General features: G+C 35.9%; 3 protein-coding genes across 3 annotated transcripts; 1 reads left to right on the forward strand and 2 right to left on the reverse strand.

Annotated features, from left to right (window-relative positions):
- Positions 1–321: 321 nt before the first annotated feature.
- On the reverse strand, positions 322–1,979 carry LOC106786682 (splicing factor U2af 38 kDa subunit-like). Its single transcript, XM_014748336.1, has 5 exons — positions 1,844–1,979; positions 1,663–1,750; positions 1,526–1,592; positions 1,136–1,424; positions 322–1,044 (listed from the first exon to the last, which is right to left on the reverse strand). Exons 1-5 carry the CDS (start codon positions 1,885–1,887, stop codon positions 810–812), a joined length of 723 nt encoding a protein of 240 aa, XP_014603822.1. The 5' UTR covers positions 1,888–1,979; the 3' UTR covers positions 322–809.
- A 153-nt stretch (positions 1,980–2,132) lies between these two features.
- LOC106786684 (acyl-CoA synthetase family member 2, mitochondrial) lies at positions 2,133–6,195 on the reverse strand. The gene is made up of 9 exons (XM_014748338.1): positions 6,047–6,195; positions 5,283–5,687; positions 4,667–5,204; positions 4,264–4,447; positions 3,967–4,176; positions 3,742–3,873; positions 3,041–3,154; positions 2,731–2,967; positions 2,133–2,533 (listed from the first exon to the last, which is right to left on the reverse strand). The coding sequence occupies exons 2-9, from the start codon at positions 5,389–5,391 to the stop codon at positions 2,240–2,242; spliced, it is 1,818 nt and encodes a 605-aa protein (XP_014603824.1). The 5' UTR covers positions 5,392–5,687; positions 6,047–6,195; the 3' UTR covers positions 2,133–2,239.
- A 1,257-nt stretch (positions 6,196–7,452) lies between these two features.
- LOC106786656 (serine/threonine-protein phosphatase 6 regulatory ankyrin repeat subunit A) lies at positions 7,453–20,154 on the forward strand. The gene is made up of 13 exons (XM_014748286.1): positions 7,453–7,776; positions 9,034–9,135; positions 9,235–9,351; positions 9,920–10,120; positions 10,663–11,046; positions 11,158–11,478; positions 11,782–13,009; positions 14,064–14,239; positions 14,339–14,767; positions 15,151–16,180; positions 16,991–17,110; positions 19,141–19,408; positions 19,616–20,154. Exons 1-13 carry the CDS (start codon positions 7,453–7,455, stop codon positions 20,082–20,084), a joined length of 5,169 nt encoding a protein of 1,722 aa, XP_014603772.1. The 3' UTR covers positions 20,085–20,154.
- Positions 20,155–20,159: the final 5 nt, after the last annotated feature.

A 20,159-nucleotide genomic window follows, 5' to 3' on the forward strand; every position in this document is an offset into this window, starting at 1 on the left:
TCGCGAATCAATGAATATTTTTAGAGAAACTTGTAGTTCGTGTGATTGACATCAAATGGCAGCACCTACCAAGTGATAAATATGTAGAGAAAAAGTAGAACCATGTAAAGTCGATAATATCAATCTGTGTCGATAAATTTGAGTCGGTACGATAGAACAAAAAATGATAACCCTTTGAAAACTATCTAGGAATCTTCTTCGCGCGAACGAAACTACAAATACTTTCTCTACCTCGCTTTATCAATGATAATCGTCGATAACGAATGACTTTTTTTACAAATAAATTGACGATAATCCGAGAAATATAAGAGCAATAGTCTGCTAGAAAAATTATACATCGTATTTCATAATTTATCTTTTTTACAAAACTATAAACAAAATTGTGCATAGCTTCGTCAACATGTTGCACAGTTAATATTGTACAACACCCACGTAAAAAGCTTATAATTCATATTTATAATCACAAAATTATATTACATATTTCATTACTTAATTATTATTCAGTATATTAACATAAAACCCTTTTTATCTGTTACTTTCTTTACCTACAAGATAACAGTTTTACGATAAAAAATATAGAAGCAATAATCTGCATTATCGCGCTGTTTGTTTTTTGTTTCTCTATACAATATGTATATATAAGTAAATTAATAAATGTTTATCTTTTTCATTTGGTCAAAATTACATAATAGCAAGGATCGATCCAAAACTTGCATATTATGTAACAATAATACTTGATAATAATAATCAAGTATTCGAATTGAATGCATAAACTTATTTATGTAAAAATGACAATCAAAGAATAATAATCAGTAACGTCCAGATCGTCCATCCCTGCCTTTGTCGTCTCGTCTTTTACGATCCTTAGATCTAGATCTTCTTTCACGAGACCGAGATCTACGTTTACGATCACGTCCTCTAGAACGAGAGCGTGATCTGGATCGAATTTTTCCTCCTCTTTTACGACTGTACAGGTATCGACGAAGTTCCCTTGAAATAGGTTTCAAATGCATGAAATTACAAAACCCAGAGCGAGTACATTCGCTGAAAATTGAATAATCGTTTAGATTACATACCTTATGATAAACAGATTTTCTACCGATGAGATTAGTGTTCTTTAATATTAATTAGTTACCCCATTTCGTATTGACGACAGCAGGCTTCTCGAAAATCGGTGACTGGAGATAATTCAGCATAAACCGGTCTGCCACCAAACCAACGATTATTTAAATCGTTGACTGCTCTTTCAGCATCTTCCTCTCTGCGAAACTTAATGTAAACGTTTCCTACCAAGTGATCTCCCAAGTTGTCGCAAACATTCATCTCTTCGATTTCTCCATATTTATCTTCGCACTCTACAAAGACATCTTCAAAAAAGTTGTCGTAGTGTTCTTGCATCTCTTCATCCGACACATTTGCCACCACTGAAAATAAATTTAATCATTTAATTAATTATTTACAATAACTAATATTAAAAGTGCATAAATATTAATTGTAATAATAAGATAAACAAATTTATACTTACAATGAGAGCCATCTGCACTTTTAGCAGAATTTTGTGGGTTAACGTAAAGATTTTGTAGTAGACACGTCTGATAAAAAAACACACAAACAATGATATTGTCTTGTACAAATAATTATATGAAATAATTATTATTTTACCTGACTAAACGTTGGCTTGTTATGAATACGTGAACATCTATCCCCGTGTCGACAAGCACCGATCTTGAAGTAAAACGAACAATTTACCCTGCGTACAAAATTTATCCGATTAAGGTTAAATCGCACACGACATTTTTTTAAACGTAATTTATATTTAATTGAATAAATGTCATACACTTACTTGTCCTTCTCCGTCCCAAAAATTGATGCCAAATATTCAGCCATTGTAATTATTTTTTAAATTAATCCAAAAAAGCACAACTTACACCATTAAAAAATATCACGAGGGACGCCAAACACACAATTCATCTGCCACCTGGTGACATCTCGCAACACTACGTAGCTATCAATAGAATCGATTATCGATTAAATTTTCGTATCGATATTTTTAAATTTCTCCCGCATATTTAATATTAAAAATTAAAAAGGAAAAAAGAAAAGGAGACAAATAAGAAAAAAAATCAACCTTATTCTGATAAAATGTTATCGTTATTTAATATAAAAATAAATATTTCAAAATTTTACGGACTCTCATATACACGCTTTCTTTTTATTTTCTTTTTCTTTTTTATTATTTTCATTTTGGCATGGAAGGAATAATTCCTTTACTTTCTAATTCCTCTTTAAGCTTACCCTTTTGAATTTTTCCACTCATTGTTTTTGGATATTTATCTAAGAAAACAATGTACTTTGGTATTTTAAAATGTGCTATTTTTCCTCTGCAGTATGTTTGTATTTCTTCTTTACTTAAACCCTTGCCTTCGAATAAACGAATACACGCGCAAATTTCTTCTCCAAATATTGCATCGTAAGCTCCTACGCAGTGAACTTCTGCTATACTTGGATGACTAAGTAAAAAGTCTTCAATCTCCTAAATGATTTTTGTTAAACTTGTCACATTAAAATCATAGATAAAAAATACAAATAAAATTATATTACGCATGCATTTTTAACTATTTCATTACCAGTGAATTATATCGAGATCGTACGAACAAATTACAGTAATTTTTTTTTTTGAAATTAGCATAAATATTATAAATATTATTATATAAATAAAAATGATTATACCTTAGGAAAAATATTTTCTCCACCGCGAATAATCATTTCTTTCAATCTTCCAACAATCTGACCATATCCGTTAGGGTGTAAAACAAATTGATCCCCAGTCTTAAGCCAACCATCCTCGGTCAAAGTCTTCTTGGTATTTTCTAGATCATTATAATAACAAATCATAGAACTATACCCTCGAGTCCAAAGTTCACCAGTTGATCCAAATGGTACTGGCTTCCCATTACTATCAACGACCTATTCACATAACAAAAATCAATATAAAACACATTTGAAAAATATAATTAACTATGATAGAAGATAGATTTACCATAGCTTCTATATTGTCTGATACATATCCAACTGTATTCTCAGTCAATTGTCTATCTTCTCCGGGTAAACTTTGAAAAGAAATACCCGAGAATTCGGTGAGTCCGTAAATAGTCTGAATAAGAAAAAGAAAAATAGATTATTATTCATTCTAATTATGATTGGGAAAATGATTAGAAATGATTAGAAATATTACGAAGAAAAATAAAAGTTAAAATCATTGCAATGAATCACTTGGAATTCTAAGAAAGTAATAACGATAATGGGTTAATCCACTTTTCAAATCGGCCCAATCCAAAAATACATTTTACAAAGAAAGCTCGTACATATCGATCGTAGCAAAAGGCGAGGCAATATTCCTCCTTAGAGTAGCTTTTATGCATACGAACCGAGGGCTCGCTTGCTGCAAAGATATGTGCATAGATAGCAACGAGCCACTCGGGTCGTCGACTTCTCTCTTACTCTCTTTCTCTCTTTTAAAATTTATCTATCTATTGGCATAATTTTGTGTATTTTCATAATATATGAATAATACGATTAACAAAACCGTACAAATTTTACCATATTTTGTTAAGTGCTTAATTATAAAAAGTTATTTTTAAATAATACAAATACATAATATTGAATAATTAATAAATTAGTATAATACTGATATGATAATGCAAGTTTTTTGTTATCATGAATCGTTAATATTAGTAATACCTTCATATTACTAATACCAAGAACATCTTTAATACGTCGAAAGACTTCAGAGGATATTGGTGAACCACCGATTATACCTAAATGTGGTCTTATAGGCAAATGTAATTGTTGTTGAACGTCTATCATGTTTATCTAAAGAAAAAAAAAAAACAAACACAATAATTAATGATAAAAATGTGTGCATTGATTTTTATGAAATAAGATTAAATAGAAAAATTGTCTAACCCACATCGTTGGAGTTCCATAAGTTATGTCACATTTTTCTTTGGCCATAACTTGTAAAGATTTTAAGGGATCGAACGAACGTGATTCTAAAATTAACGTACAACCTGATAATAGGGTATTTAATTGTCCAAAAAGTAATCCAAATGCGTGGAATAATGGAACGTTTAAACAACTTTTGTAACCAGCTTTTATCTCCGCTCTAATCATTCCCTTTAAACAAAAAACAATGAATAAAATAAACGATTTATTCAACACACATTCAGATAATCTATTACACGTAGAACAATTAATCCTTACCCGTTCAATATTATTCACCAAGGATCTATGAGACAGTAAGGCCGCTTTCGGTTTTCCAGTTGTTCCGGAAGTAAACTGTATATTACAGGCGTCGTAAGTGGAGACGTTACCTTGTTCTGCAGAGACAGCTTCAACCTCGATTTTGCTTGCTAAGGATTCTACATCTAGCCAACGGCGAGTACCACTGAAAAAAACGACAAGGTAATCGATTAATTAATGTCACCTTCACATTTTCTAATCGATCGAGTATCAACTTTTTTTTGTCTTCTATCTCATCAACCTAATTAAATATCTATCCTATTTCCCGTTTAAATTTATCCTTCAAATTATTATTTATTCAAATTATTATTATTATAAAAACAAAAAAATAGTTAATTTGATAAGTGTTAACGTTGATTCTTACGTTACATGATCCTCCGACCAAATAATAACATGTTCTAAATTTGGACAACATTTTTTAGCACCCAAAGTAATTTCCGTATAATTATTCTTTCTGTATTTTACTGGCGAGACGATAGCTTTAACTTCAACTTTATTCAAACAATAAATTAATTCATCTTGTTGATAAGCCGAATTAATAGCAACAGTAATAAGTCCCAATCTAGTAGCCGAGAGAAACGTAATAAACCATTCGATATCGTTCGGCCCAAATATCCCAATTCTGTCGCCTTTATTCAATCCCAATTTCTTCAATCCGGCAGCTAATTTGTCAGCACGAAGAAGCACTTCGGAATATGTTAATCGAATATTTTGATGATCAGAAACGATGCATTCGTTGTTCGGCCATTTTTCAACAGCTTCTTCTAACAATTTACCGATCGTTTGATCTCTCAATGGTTTATTTCCAGGATTAGAAATGTAAGAAGATTGTTTGTCAAGTACAAGATTATTGCACAGATGTCTACTTTGAACGATGCATAATTTCGATGGATATTTTTTAACTAAAATTATTATAAAACACACTCTGTATTATTTGTGAATATACGTTGATCAAACAATTTAAATTTGGATTCACTTACCGTTCAATTTTAAATTCGAATGATATAAATACTTAGACAAATATTTTACACGTGGAATTAATCGCGGAGTATCGTGCAATATTAAATATTTCATTGGAAGAAAAAACATTTTATTAACGACGATGATTGCCAAAGAGAGAAGAAATGCAATCTATTATTATTTGAAGTGTATCCAACTTTCTTTTTCTTGTTAAATTCCAGCACGCTTATCTTATAGATAATGAAATTATCACTAACAGAGAAGAGATCACAGCACGTATTAAACACAGTCCGTTCACAAATTGAATGAGAAATATATCTAATGAAAGCACTTATTTATCGTGTCTTATGCAACAGAATAATTGACTTGTTTATATTATCATTTGGAATGAGTGAACTTCGTTCTCTTTAAAAGATTATCCTTACCTGAAAATAATTAAAACTTATTTTTATTCTCTTTATTCAATTTATAGTTTAAATATCAGTGTCGTTCAACTAACGATTGGACCCTGAGATAATTAAAAATAATTGTATTATTTTCGTAAACTTTTACATAATTTCTAAATTATTTCAATCTAGGTCATAGTTTATAATTAACAGGATATTTTTTAAATAATCAATAAATATTACTCAATTAGTTGTTTCTCTCGTCCAAAAATAAAATATAAAAATAACAATAAAATAAAATTTCCAGTTGCTGAAGAAATCCCAATAAAGGGACGAAACGTCCAACTTATCAAAATTAAGTTCTATTTCTTTTTTGATGTCCAAATTCCCTGTGATACCTTCTTATTAATAAATATTACATTTAACATCACACCACACATTAAAAAACTGTTTCTTTTCTCAACTTAATATTAAATCTTTATCTTCAGAAACCCTCTCTTAATTTAAGATCTTAACTCTAAACCTTTTCATTGCAAACTGAAATGCATGATTGTGCACGCGCTGCAATGAGAATGAGAACATCAACGCTTTGAAAATATCTTTATACGTTTCATTTATAGCTCATTATCTATATCTATATATATATATATATATGTATAGATGTATATATTATCTAACTCTACGTATATTTGTGTCAAGTGGTTAATTCGTATAATGCTCGGCTTATGATATGCATTTATGTATACTAAGTTGTTATATAAATAATCATTGATCACCTCCATTAGTTGCAAGGACGCTTTTTCCAAACAAAAACAATAAAAAAAAGAATAAAAAAGACTATAAAAAAAGAAAAATAAAAGAAACAATAAAAAGAAAGAAATAAAATGAACAATAATGTACAATAATTACAGATGCAACTTATTTAGTCATTAGTCATTATAATATAGAAATTAAGACAAAAGAAAGAAGTTTTAATTAAGTTACATAATGAAACAAAATAATATGATCATAATTAAGTATACTACACTATCTACATAGATAATAAATAGCATTGTAGTTAACACAATTGAAAGAAAAAAAAGGGATGATGGACACTGACTTATCGTCGAAGAAATAAAAAAATCTACGAGATATCAAATAAAAAGAAAAAAAAGAAATAATAAATAAATAAATAAATAAAGGGAGGGGTCGGAGTTGGATGGCGTGCCGACATTTCGGTCCGGAAGTCGCGTGCCGACGTTAAATCCAACCACCCCCTCTCTCTATTTCTGTGTCGATGTGTGCATACACACGTATGTATATGTGAAAGTAACTTCCTTATGAACCAACACTACCTTAACACAATCTCAGCAGTTTTCCTTAACACTATACCTGTACAGGTAACAACGATTCAGTCACGTGAGAACACACCGAGAAAAAGCATAGAATCGTGTATAATGTTCTTGGTGTTGGTTACCGTTACCTTAACGAACCACGATTGGTCGATTCTCCTACAAACGTCGGAGAACAACCCTTCTACTTTCCCTCGGTTTGAACGGTTCGTCTTTAGAATCGTCAGGATTGCCGTGGTGTTAGGACGAACCCCGTTTGAACACGGTACGAATCCTGCTAACTGATATTCCTTATGATACACAATTCATTATTTATCGGCTAACGAGAGACTTTTTGGTTGCATAATTGACAATTCGATTAAAATTTTCATTAAATATATAAAAGTATCATTCACGTTAAATTGCGTGGAGGATTAAAAAAACAATCTTGATCCGAGAACCATGTTCGTCGAGAAAAAACAGTACGACGTAACATGAGCAGTAACAAGAGATCACAAGGCAACAAAGACGACAAGAAGAATACAACGAATAAAGAGGACAGTCCAGCTGGCGGGAAGGATGATGGTACATCGGTATCAACGGGTAGCAATGGAGGTGCAAGCGGAGAACCATCTCAACCTGGTAGCAAACCTGGTTCGGCAGGTGCTACCGCTAGGGAAGGTGCCCAAAGACTTTTGGCACTTGCTGCACGGGGAGAATGGCCACCCGTGGACCAATTGCTCAAATCTATGGAAAAGGCGGTACAAAATGCTCCCGAGGAAGGTTTCGTTGCACCCCTGGCTGGTCTTATGGACCCGGTTAGTATATTCTATGCAACATCATTTTTTGATAAATTAATATTATAACAAATGTGTATCGTTCATTAACAGACGACTGGAATGACACCGTTGATGCATGCAGTTAAGGATAATCGTACAGGATTATTGGACAGGATGATAGAATTGGGTGCCGACGTTGGTGCACGTAACAATGCAAGTAACTAGTAATAATTTCCCTCCCCTCCCCTCCCCACCCCCCTGTCGACCATGAACATTTATTTTTTTCCTTTTCCTTTAAGAAAATAATAAGAATGCGTTGAAAGAATTGTAAAATCGAAGCACAATTTTCTCTCTTGACGAGTTTAAAATTACCACCCCCAAAATTAAAATAGTTAAACCAGAGTGACATTGCCATACAAAATTGGTTCGTGCTTTACGTGGTATATCGATATAATATAATAATATCGCTTGACCAGCATGAGTTGGCAAGGGGTAAAAGTTAGACACGGAAAGTGTACAGTTAATGATCTACCTCGAATCCGAGGAAAGTCGAGAGAGGGGTGGTAGGATTGCGTGAAGAAGGGCCAAGGCCAAGGAGCTTGTAGAACCGACAAAGAGTATGTAAGTAAGCAAGTAGGCCGGTCAGTTTAGTAGGACGAAAAAAAAAAAGAAAAAAAAAGAAGAAAAGGGAAATCCGATAATCAAGCACAGAGATAAAAAGTATAGTCTACTGATATCGAAGTTCTTGACCCGAGGATTTATTAAAGTAACATTGGCAACAATTCTAATTCTAATTGTATGTTAATATAATAAACTGAACATTTGGATCCTATGAATTTCATTTACGTTCAATCATAAAATTCTTTGATACAACATGAAGGGGGGGGAAATGATATCGTGCAAACAGTTAGAAAGATTTTTCGTAAGGAATTCGATGGAATTACCATATTTATGTTAAAGATAGAAGTATAGTAACGCAATCGTGTAACTCGTTGGGTCGAGTATCGACCACGGCCACCGCCCTCCCTATATCTCCAATATAATTTTCAAATTGCACGCTAATAAACCGTGATTGAAACAGCGGAACCATTGTTGTGGTTCGTCCGATTAATGTTGGGCGCGGCCAAGTGCAATTTACGATCGTGTGTTGCTTTATTACTTTGGTAAATATGGCTTATTTACGAATTAATCTATGTAATACAAGGTTGTACTACATAGATTATGGTCTCGTTTGAAAAAAAGAAAAAAAGAAACTATGCCAATATGTCGAATAAAAAGATAAGATTTTTGTTTTAGGACAATTACAATGCCTTGCACATCGCTGCTATGTACTCGAGGGAAGACGTGGTCAAGTTGCTTCTTTCGAAAAAAGGTGTTGATCCTTATGCTACCGGAGGGGTAAGAATTACGAAACAAAATTATAATCCAATGTTGAACAAACTCGAACTATAAAATCAAATTCTATACGATCTATACAAAATATTTGATCGATCCTAGACGAGACAACAAACGGCAGTTCATTTGGTTGCATCCAGACAAACTGGAACTGCAACATCTATTTTACGGGCATTGCTAGCTGCGGCAGGAAAAGACATCAGATTGAAAGTTGATGGTGTAAGTAAATGGCATCAGGAATGTTTCCAAACTGAAAGTTGAATGGAACCGCGACCCGTTGATTTTGCTTTTTTTCCTAATAAAGATCAATGAGATACGTATTTAAAGTTACAAAAAAAAAGTGGAACGACGTTCGTGTAATTCCTTGCACCGAAGGCACGATCTCAACTTAATTCCTACTAAAGTTCCCCAATTGGGAGAAGATTAAAAAAAAGAAAGAAAAAGAACATTTCTCAACGATCCATGTTTGTTACTCGCGTGACACGAGCCTTGCAAATCGGTGAACATCGCTGCCTGGCACCGACCCCTACCCTCGTAATACTTCTCTCCTCTTCACTTTTTCTTTATTATATTGGTCCCTTTTTATTTCCTACTTTTCAGCGATAACAATTTCGTATCGATGACACGACCTATCCGTAAACATTACCTATAAATATCGATCAACGTTGCAAACTTTTACGAGAATATCGTTCGTTGTGTTTTATCGTATTATTTCGTAATAATACCTGATTTTTATCATAGAATAAATATAAAACGTTGATAAACGAAATATGCAATTGTTAAACAGAGAGGAAAGATACCACTTCTCTTAGCAGTCGAGGCTGGCAATCAATCCATGTGTCGTGAATTATTAGCTCAACAAGCGCCAGATCAACTTCGTGCTACAACACCAGCCGGAGATTCGGCCCTTCATTTGGCTGCTAGACGAAGGGACATCGATATGGTTCGGATTCTGGTTGATTATGGTGCTCCTGTGGACATGCAAAATGTATGTCAATCCAAAATGAAAATACAATGGGAATTAATAGAGCAACAAGTTTCACGATTTAACTTTCTAGACAAATGATAATCACATTTTAGCGTAGGTTGTATCGACCCAGTTAATTTAATTCCTCTTATGCATTTATATTACCCTAAGAAATGCATGTTAGTAACGCAATGAGAAAAAAAAAGTCATCATTCATTTTGACTTAAGATTAGTGGACGAAATGCTAACACTTTCTTTTTTTTTTTATAACTCGCCCACACACATACACAGTCACATACTGTTTAATGGAACCGAATTACGTCAGTCTAATTTAATCACTGTCGTTAATAGTGAGGGGGTTGAAGGGTATGCATGCGTAATGTATGAGCCTAATCGTCGCAGTGCGTATACGAGTTCAAGTCCAGTCCGAGATTGGTTCTTTAGTTGTTCATAAGATTTATCAGGGGACACTTCGTAGATTTAAAAAAAAAACAGATTATTTGAAGAATCTTCGAATGATACGAATGAATAGCATTGTTTAAAAAATGTAATAATTGCGACAGGGTGAAGGTCAAACGGCGTTACATATTGCAAGTGCCGAGGGTGACGAGATTTTGGTGAAATATTTTTACGGTGTCAGAGCATCCGCATCGATAGCCGACCACCAGGACCGAACACCGATGCACTTGGCTGCAGAAAATGGGCACGCAACGATAATTGAATTGCTAGCTGACAAATTCAAGGCCAGCATCTTCGAGAGAACGAAAGACGGCTCTACCCTAATGCATATAGCGTCATTGAACGGTCATTCGGAATGTGCAACGATGCTCTTTAAAAAGGGCGTGTACTTGCACATGCCCAACAAACGCGGAGCAAGATCTATTCACACTGCAGCTAAATATGGTCACGTGGGAATCATCAGTACACTCCTCCAAAGAGGAGAAAAGGTCAATTATCTTTCTAATTAATTTTATTTGTCTAACAGACAGACAAATTCATTGAATTAGAATAAATGATTGTGTGTGTGTGTGTGTATGGTATGACGTTAACCTTAACAGGTGGATGCAACAACGAACGACAATTACACGGCATTGCACATAGCCGTGGAAAGTGCCAAACCGGCAGTGGTTGAAACTTTGTTGGGTTATGGAGCCGAGGTGCACGTTAGGGGTGGCAAACTTCGAGAGACTCCGCTTCATATAGCAGCACGAGTTCCAGACGGCGATAGGTGTGCCCTGATGTTATTAAAATCCGGAGCTGGGCCCAATCTGACGACTGACGATGGACAAACTCCCGTTCACGTAGCTGCCAGCCATGGGAACTTGGCAACTTTGTTGCTTCTCCTCGAGGACGGCGGTGATCCTATGTTCAAGTCTAAAGTACGAGACAAATACGTTTGGCTATCGACATTTCAATTACTTATTTATGTTTCGACGATTATTGCACAACAAAAACATACTTAATGACACTCTATGATGATGATGATGATGATGATAATGATGATGATGATGATGATGATGATACGTATGATGTACGTATTTTTATAATTCACAGACAGATATATACGTTCAGATGTGGTATTGAAAAAAACCGGACCATCCCCTTCCCGCCCCCCATTAGTTGTTCTTCCTTTTTAATACTTCGATTCTACTCGTGCGTTTTTCTTTGTTGTTTCTTGTTAGAACGGTGAAACGCCTTTGCATTTGGCCTGCAGAGGATGTCGCGCAGACGTAGTCCGTCATCTGATCGAATTTGTTAAGCAGAACAAAGGGCCAGAAGTAGCAACAGCTTACGTGAACAGCGTTACGAACGAGGGAGCCAGTGCATTGCATTACGCCGCTCAAATCGAACCATCGGAGGTTCTAATACCGGGAGACGATCGTGCAGTTGTACGTGCACTTTTAGAAGGTGGTGCTGATGTCTCGTTGCAAACGAGGCAAGCGCAAGAATCTGCTTTTCATTATTGTGCATTAGTCGGAAACAACGAAGTACTTTCCGAGATGATAAGCCATATGTCAGCAACAGAAGTTCAGAAAGCTTTGAACAGACAAAGTGCGGTAGGGTGGACACCTCTTTTGATAGCAGCTCATCGTGGTCACATGGATTTGGTGACGAATCTTTTAGCCAATCATGCCAGAGTAGACGTTTTCGACTTGGAGGGTAGATCAGCGTTACATTTAGCCGCGGAACATGGCTACCTTCAAGTCTGCGATGCCTTATTGGCGAACAAAGCCTTCATCAATTCGAAATCTCGCGTTGGTAGAACGGCATTGCATTTGGCAGCAATGAACGGCTATTCCCACTTGGTCAGATTTCTTATTCAAGATCACGGAGCCGCGATAGACGTGCTTACGCTCAGAAAACAGACTCCCCTTCACCTGGCAGCAGGTGCTGGTCAATTGGAAGTGTGCAAGCTTCTTTTGGAACTTGGTGCTAGCATAGACGCTACAGACGATCAAGGACAAAAGCCGATTCATGCCGCTGCCATGAATAATTATGCCGAAGTTGCCCAACTCTTTTTACAAAGACACCCAAGTTTGGTAATGGCGTGCACGAAAGACGGAAACACGTGTGCTCATATAGCAGCCATGCAGGGAAGCGTTAGAGTGATCGAGGAACTTATGAAATTTGATCGTCAAGGTGTTATCTCAGCGAGAAACAAGTTAACCGAGGCAACACCTCTTCAACTAGCTGCCGAAGGTGGTCACGCGGAAGTAGTGAAGGCTTTGGTAAGAGCTGGTGCTTCCTGTGCCGATGAAAATCGTGCTGGGTTTACTGCGGTACACTTGGCAGCCCAACACGGACACGGACAAGTTCTCGAAGTGATGAGATCGTCTCAATCGTTGAGAATTTCTAGCAAGAAATTGGGTGTTACCGCGTTACACGTTGCTGCTTATTTTGGCCAAGCTGGTAAGCCTATTCCTATATAACTTTCTGATCTTCCAACGGTATTAAATTAATTGATAGTCAATTGAAAAACTCGGTCGGGAGTTTATTTCAAGTTAAAGTTTCGCTTACATGCTCTAATCCATAAGATATCATACCAAAACTGCAGTATTATTCGCGTATTTAACTATCATCTATCAACGGTAACTGGTACGAAACATTTTGGGTTCGGCTTCGGCTAGAAAAGGGTCATCATACCCATGCGTGATTCCAGCAAATCGTTTTCCACCATACTTTACTCGTACTGTTCCTATTTTGACATATGTACATTGAGAGATAGGATTTTCGCGTGACTATTTCGTACTGGTCTAAAGTCAAAAGTAGTGATCGGTAATGTCGCCGAAAGTGAGACTTTCCTCGGTACTAGGACGAATGTGATCACGCGAAAAACTATTTTGTTGCGTTACATTAGATTTTCTTTAGTATTATCTATTGGGACGATCTTTCGTGGTATAGGAAATAATTGTGTTATTCGGTAACAAAAAGCTCCAATTTTTCTTCCATTTATTTTTTTAAAGGAAAAAAAGAAAACAGAAAAAGCAAAATAAAAGGTCGTGCAACATTCCTCGAGTAAAATAATAGTTATCGTGAGTACTCGTAAAACACGATCAAGCGATTAAAACGAGTACGCGAAATTTTCCTTGCTCATAGGAATTTCTTCCTTCCCCCTCCCCCGGGGCATTACTATAAAACTACTACATGACTTTCTAAGAAAGATCGACGAATTGTTCGAGCTTTATTTTAAAACTAATGCGACGGTCAAAAGTTCAAGACCATTTGTTCTACCTAATCGTAAATTCCTGATCTCAAAGTATAAGATTTAGATGTTGCTGGTCACGAACTTAGAAACTGCATAACGCGCTCGTGCAAGAATGTTCAGCCGTACCGTTTTGTTCAGTCCAGTCACGTTAATCGTTTGTATCTTGTCGCCTCAAATATCTGTCGACCTAAATTCTACGAACAAAGGAATTAAGAAAATCTAGATATAAATGATCCAACTAATTTCTTTGTTTCCTAGACACTGTCAGAGAATTATTGACAAATGTTCCTGGAACTGTTAAATCCGATCCACCAACGGGTGGCTCCTTGGTAGGAGAATTAGGAACCGAATCTGGTATGACACCCCTTCACCTGGCAGCTTATTCGGGAAATGAAAATGTCGTTCGATTACTTTTAAATTCTGCTGGAGTACAGGTAATCGATATTTTACTAATGATGATTAAACTACACCTAAATAAAAAGACAAAAATAGAATATAAATAAATAATACAAATAATGATCGATATTTTGTAGGTAGAAGCAGCGACAACTGAGAATGGATTTAATCCATTGCATCTGGCTTGTTTCGGTGGACACATAACAGTGGTTGGGCTTTTATTAAGCAGATCGGCCGAATTGTTGCACAGTGCCGATCGTTATGGTAAAACTGGATTGCACATAGCCGCAACACACGGGCATTATCAAATGGTCGAAGTGTTGTTGGGTCAAGGAGCGGAAATAAATGCGACAGATAAGAATGGTTGGACCCCATTGCACTGTGCTGCACGTGCTGGTTACCTCGAGGTTGTCAAACTACTCGTCGAAAGTGGAGCTTCGCCGAAAAGCGAAACAAACCTTGGCTGTGCTCCTATTTGGTTCGCTGCTTCCGAAGGCCATAACGACGTTTTAAAGTATCTAATGGAAAAGGAACACGACACTTATGCTCTCATGGAAGACAGAAGGGTAAAGTTTTTCTCCGTTTTAACAAGGCCAATGTGATAAAATGATGTTAAAGCCACACCCTGATTATACCCTCCTTAACGCTTATCTTTTTAAGAAAACTTTTCTCATTGGCTAAAAATCGATATTTCAAAGTAATAACTTAGCACTTAACGCGACTCGTACACGCGACATGGAATTGCATTTATGACCTTTTATCGAATATACTTTCTTATAACTCGAAGAAAAGAAATCTTACAAAATGTTATTAAATTCAAATTACGTATGTTATCAACGAGTTATCGAGAGATCCAATTAATATTAATTCTTCTTGCATTTCATTTCGTTTATATCTGCAAAATGTTTTTCTTTTTTTTTTCTTTTTCTTTTTCTTTTTCTTTTTTTAGTTCGTCTACAACATGATGGTTTGCAGTAAAAGTAACAACAACAAGCCTATAGAGGAATTCGTTCTGGTATCTCCAGCACCCGTAGACACCGCAGCCAAACTTTCTAACATTTATATGAAATTATCCGAGAAGGAAAAGGAACGAGCTAAAGATTTGATAGCAGCTGGAAAACAATGCGAAGCTATGGCAACAGAATTACTTGCACTCGCAGCAGGTGCTGACTCGGCTGGTAGAATTTTAACGTCGATGGATCGAAGGAACGTGGAATTTTTGGATGTGTTGATTGAAAACGAACAGAAGGAGGTGATAGCTCATACAGTTGTGCAACGTTATCTTCAAGAACTTTGGCAAGGTAGCCTAAACTGGAACGCTTTCAGAACGATCCTCCTTTTCATAGCTTTCCTGATCTGTCCACCAGTATGGGTAGTCTTTGCTTTGCCACTTGGTCACAAGTACAACAACGTACCCATCATCAAATTCATGTCCTATCTGACGTCTCACATTTATTTGATGCTTTTTCTGATGCTGGTTGGAATAACCCCGATATATCCAGTCGTAAGAGCAAATCTTTTACCTTATTGGTACGAGTGGTGTCTTTTGGTGATGCTATCGGGTCTTTTATTATTCGAACTGACCAATCCAAGTGATAAAAGTGGTCTTGGATGGATCAAACTGGCAGTACTTCTCTTCGGTATCTTCGGTGTGGCCTTTCATCTTATGGGATTTGTGATAATCAAACGTATCTATTGGCCAACGTTGCTCTATCTAAGAAACCAACTGTTCGCATTGAGTTTCCTGTTAGCTTGCGTTCAAATCCTGGACTTCTTATCTTTCCATCATCTCTTTGGACCATGGGCCATCATAATCGGCAATCTCATGAAGGATCTCGCCAGGTTTCTCGCAGTATTGGCTATCTTCGTCTTTGGATTCTCGATGCACTTCGTAGCTCTCAATCAAGCGTTCATGAATCATGCAAATCTTCAGGAAGCTTCTCAAAAGGACAGGGAAAAGAAGGGTGCATTTCACGACGGTAAGTTTAAATATAATTAATATGATGACTGGCTTCGTGATTGATCCGAGCCAGCTCCCTAAAGCGTTTCCTTTATCTTATATTCGCTCTATTTAAGATTTTTTGCCGAAGTTACAAATTTATTTATCATAATTATTCTTTTCTTATATATCCGTTAATATGAATCGCATATATAGATGGTAGAGCGGCGTAGATGTTAACGTAGGTTTTAGATTTTAGAAATGAAAATTGCTTGAAAGGCCAATTTAAATTGATTAATCGAAATAACAAAGAGCAAGCAAACAAAACAAAAAAAAAAAGAAAAAGAAAAATAGAGCATAAAATACAGAACTATTTTACTAGGACGTAGCGAGTGCTTTTATTCTCATTCGTACGTCGATTGGTACGTCCGAATTAACGAAATTAAGCAAAAGACACTATTTTTCTGTAGCAGATAGATCATCCGTGCTTCCTGGTAATCGTAGTTCACTTATCAATTTTTTTTTACTTTATCGATAATTATTATATTTAGAAATTTCATTCGATTGTTACAATCGATGATTTCTCTCTGATCCGTGAAATATGCAAAACATATCAAAATGTATCTATACTTTACGCGTGTATATATTTATATATATATATAAATATACCACCACAAATGGGGGTAAAAAATTAAACTGGGGAGGGATGAAACTTTTCAGAGGCTATAACTGATTATAACTCTTAAATAAAATATTATACGTTTGTGAATGAAAAAATAATAGGAATGGTCGAAATAATGTTCATTTGAGACGAGACAATGGCGTAATTGGAACAAAATTGCAATGATAGATTTGTCGGTGAATATAACGTCGGAATGGATAACGGAGACGCAATCAGCGGCTGCGAATCCTCGTCACTTCGGCCGCTTCAGGAAAAAGAATGAATGTTGTGACGATAACTCCAAAGAGAGTAAGTTTTGACAGATCGACAGGAATGACAAAGCAACAAATTGAGAACGATGATATATTATGAGAAAAAAAAAATAAAAGCAAAAAAAAAATAAGCAAAAAGCAAAAAAAAACTGCAAAAAAGTGGCACGCGCGCAAAAAATTTGGAATGCAGGACACGCTCGATGTCAGTGTCGTCCCGTTTCTGCATTGTGCATCTTGACCGATGTACGCAATTATGTCTGTGTGTGTGCTGCCTGCCAAGACTGTTGCCTGATAACAGCAATATTCTGCAAAATCGACGAGAACTGTGTTTTCCATCCGTGCATTTTCGCTGCGATTCGGACAGGGACACTTTTTTAATATTTATTATTTTTCTTTTTTTCCTACTTCTTCTTCTTCTTGTTCTCTGTTTCGTGTACTTTCGCAGGACGACAAGATTATCCTACTATTTTTTATTTTCTAATATCTAATTCCCAACACACTCACGCAAACATTCTCGTTTAATAAAAAAAAAAAGGAAAATTATTTGAACTGTAACTTTAACGAGTAAGAAAAAGAAAAACTATTTAAGTTTGAAATATAAATGCATATACAAATATATATATATAAAGATGCAAAAAGTACTTCCGAAACGCAGCGTAACGTTTTATATGTAAATCACGATAAACAATTCAGAGCTAATTCACTGTCGGCATGTCGTCGGAACGCCAATTTTCTATGTGCCGTGTTATTTGCAACCAATCAAACCCCCTCTCTCTCTTTCCCCCCCCCTAACCCTTTTTTCTTTCCCACGATTGTCTGTGTTCATACGTTTTTTATAATATAATATAATACAACGCGTTTTTTCGTCTAACCGTATTCGCGTTTTACGATTTATCTTAATTATAAAGATAATAATTATAATGACGAACGAAAAGAAATGGCAAGGGGGAACGAATATTTTGAAAAATATAAAAACTATCATTATTCTTAGATCATGTGTTAGATCCTACGTTTGGAGAGGGAACAAAAAAAAAAGAAAATAAAAAACCCTCTCCCAAGTGTTGTACTACGACTATCCTCGATTTTGTCGAAGGCGAATTGTTGACTAATACTGGGTACGTTGAACATTATTGATAAAAGGCAATTTTATGAAAAAAAAAAAAAAGAAAAAAAAACAAAACAATTTGCATGCATTTCTTCATCGCATCATAACATAATTTGAATCATTTTGAAAAGCCAAGAATCAACCAAGCATCCATGATCTCTCTACGTCATATCAAATGAGATTTTTTGGATGATGCGGATGCTAAAAAATGATCTAATAATTTGCATGTTGCATACTTTCACTCACAGCAAAGCCAAATACCAAACACGTGTCTATATATCGTGGTGTATTCCGGCACGCGTTTTCCATTATTCAAAAACGCAGGAAGTGTGAGGAGGGAGGATCATCTAGAGAAAGGTATTTTTACCTTAAAATCGAAAGAATCGATGGGATTTGATCGAAGTGTGGCGGCCTGGCTCTGTGTTTAAAAGACATTTCCAAAATGGATCTCTGCATCTTGAAGCATCTTCGATTTTAGCTGAAGTTCCTTGTGCACGGGGCTTGCAATATAATATCTTTCCGTCGATTTAGAACGAATCGATAGATAAAATATTCTAAAAAATATATTATAACGTTATCGAAAAAAAAAAACCAATACACGTGGACGCATGGCTATGCGTAGAGAAGAAGAAAGCATATACAAGTATATCCAGGGAAAAAAAAAACAATTTAATCAATATAAAATTTGGCATGCACTCTCAACGTGTTATATTCAGCCCGAGCATGACCACCACAGTCCGTATAAACAAAAAGCATGAGCATGTTTGTTCGTTCGTTCGTTCATTCGTGTATGTATTCGTTATGGTTAAACAAAAAAAAAAAAAACACGCGAGTCAATTCGTAGTGAGTACCACCTCAGTAGCCACCAGCCTGCCATGGCACGAAAAAGCAAGCGAAATGAAAGACTGCGAAAAGAAAAGATAAAGAAAATCAAAGATGTCTCTGTGTACCTCGAATTCCAGTAAAGATGAGTCCTATACTTGCCTTCGAGTATCTATTCTTCGCTGTCTTCGGCCAAACAACACACAGCGAGCTCAAAGTTGAGGCCAATCAGCCGGACTGGACCTCGGTCCTCTTTAAGCTGACCTTTGGCGTGTACATGTTGGTCTCGGTAGTGGTGTTAATTAATCTCCTTATCGCCATGATGAGTGACACCTATCAACGGATACAGGCACAATCAGATATTGAATGGAAATACGGTCTGAGTAAATTGATCCGTAATATGCACAGGTAAGCCTTACATCTTCTTTTTGTTATTTAAATTAAGGTTTTTAATCTCTCTTATCGAAACAAGAACTGAGATAACTTTAACTTCATTTACCTGATCAAATCTAGCCTAGAACGATGATATATAGATCTTTTGTTTTTTTGATTACAATCCATTGAGTCAGGATTGGTAACGTTGGAACACGTTGACAACACATTTCCATGTTGCAGAACGACCACAGCTCCATCCCCGTTAAACTTGTTAACAACCTGGATCGTGTACTTCATCAAGGTATGCAAACAACGTGCAGCTAAACGCAAACGACCATCACTGGTCCACATGATGGGTCTTCAACGTACCGGTCGATTGTCCCCAAGATCCAAGATGGGTGCAAAGTGGTTGGCCAAAGTCAAGAAGGGACAGGTTCGACCTAAAGACAGTGTGGCACTTTCGGTAGTTCATTTGAGTCCGTTAGGAAGTCAATTGTCATTTAACAGTGCTACCAGAATCGAGAGTGTCGTTGATTGGGACTCGATAAGAAAAAAGTATCTTGCTTTGACCGGAAACGAGCCTGAAAAGGAAGAAGATAAAGAAAAGGACGACAAGGATAACGAGAATGATAACGAGGACGATTATGGACCTACTGTTTCAAATCCTTCGATGATTCCAACTACGATGACTACCACATCACCTATATAAATGTGATTTCTCGCGAGCGTGAAAATTTAAGATAATAATTTTAGGTCTATGTAGCTGACTAAGAAACAAACAAAA

This window comes from Polistes canadensis, unplaced genomic scaffold (genome assembly GCF_001313835.1).
Source record: "Polistes canadensis isolate GaletaPanama2010 unplaced genomic scaffold, ASM131383v1 scaffold_79, whole genome shotgun sequence".
Taxonomy (NCBI): Eukaryota; Metazoa; Arthropoda; class Insecta; order Hymenoptera; family Vespidae; genus Polistes; species Polistes canadensis.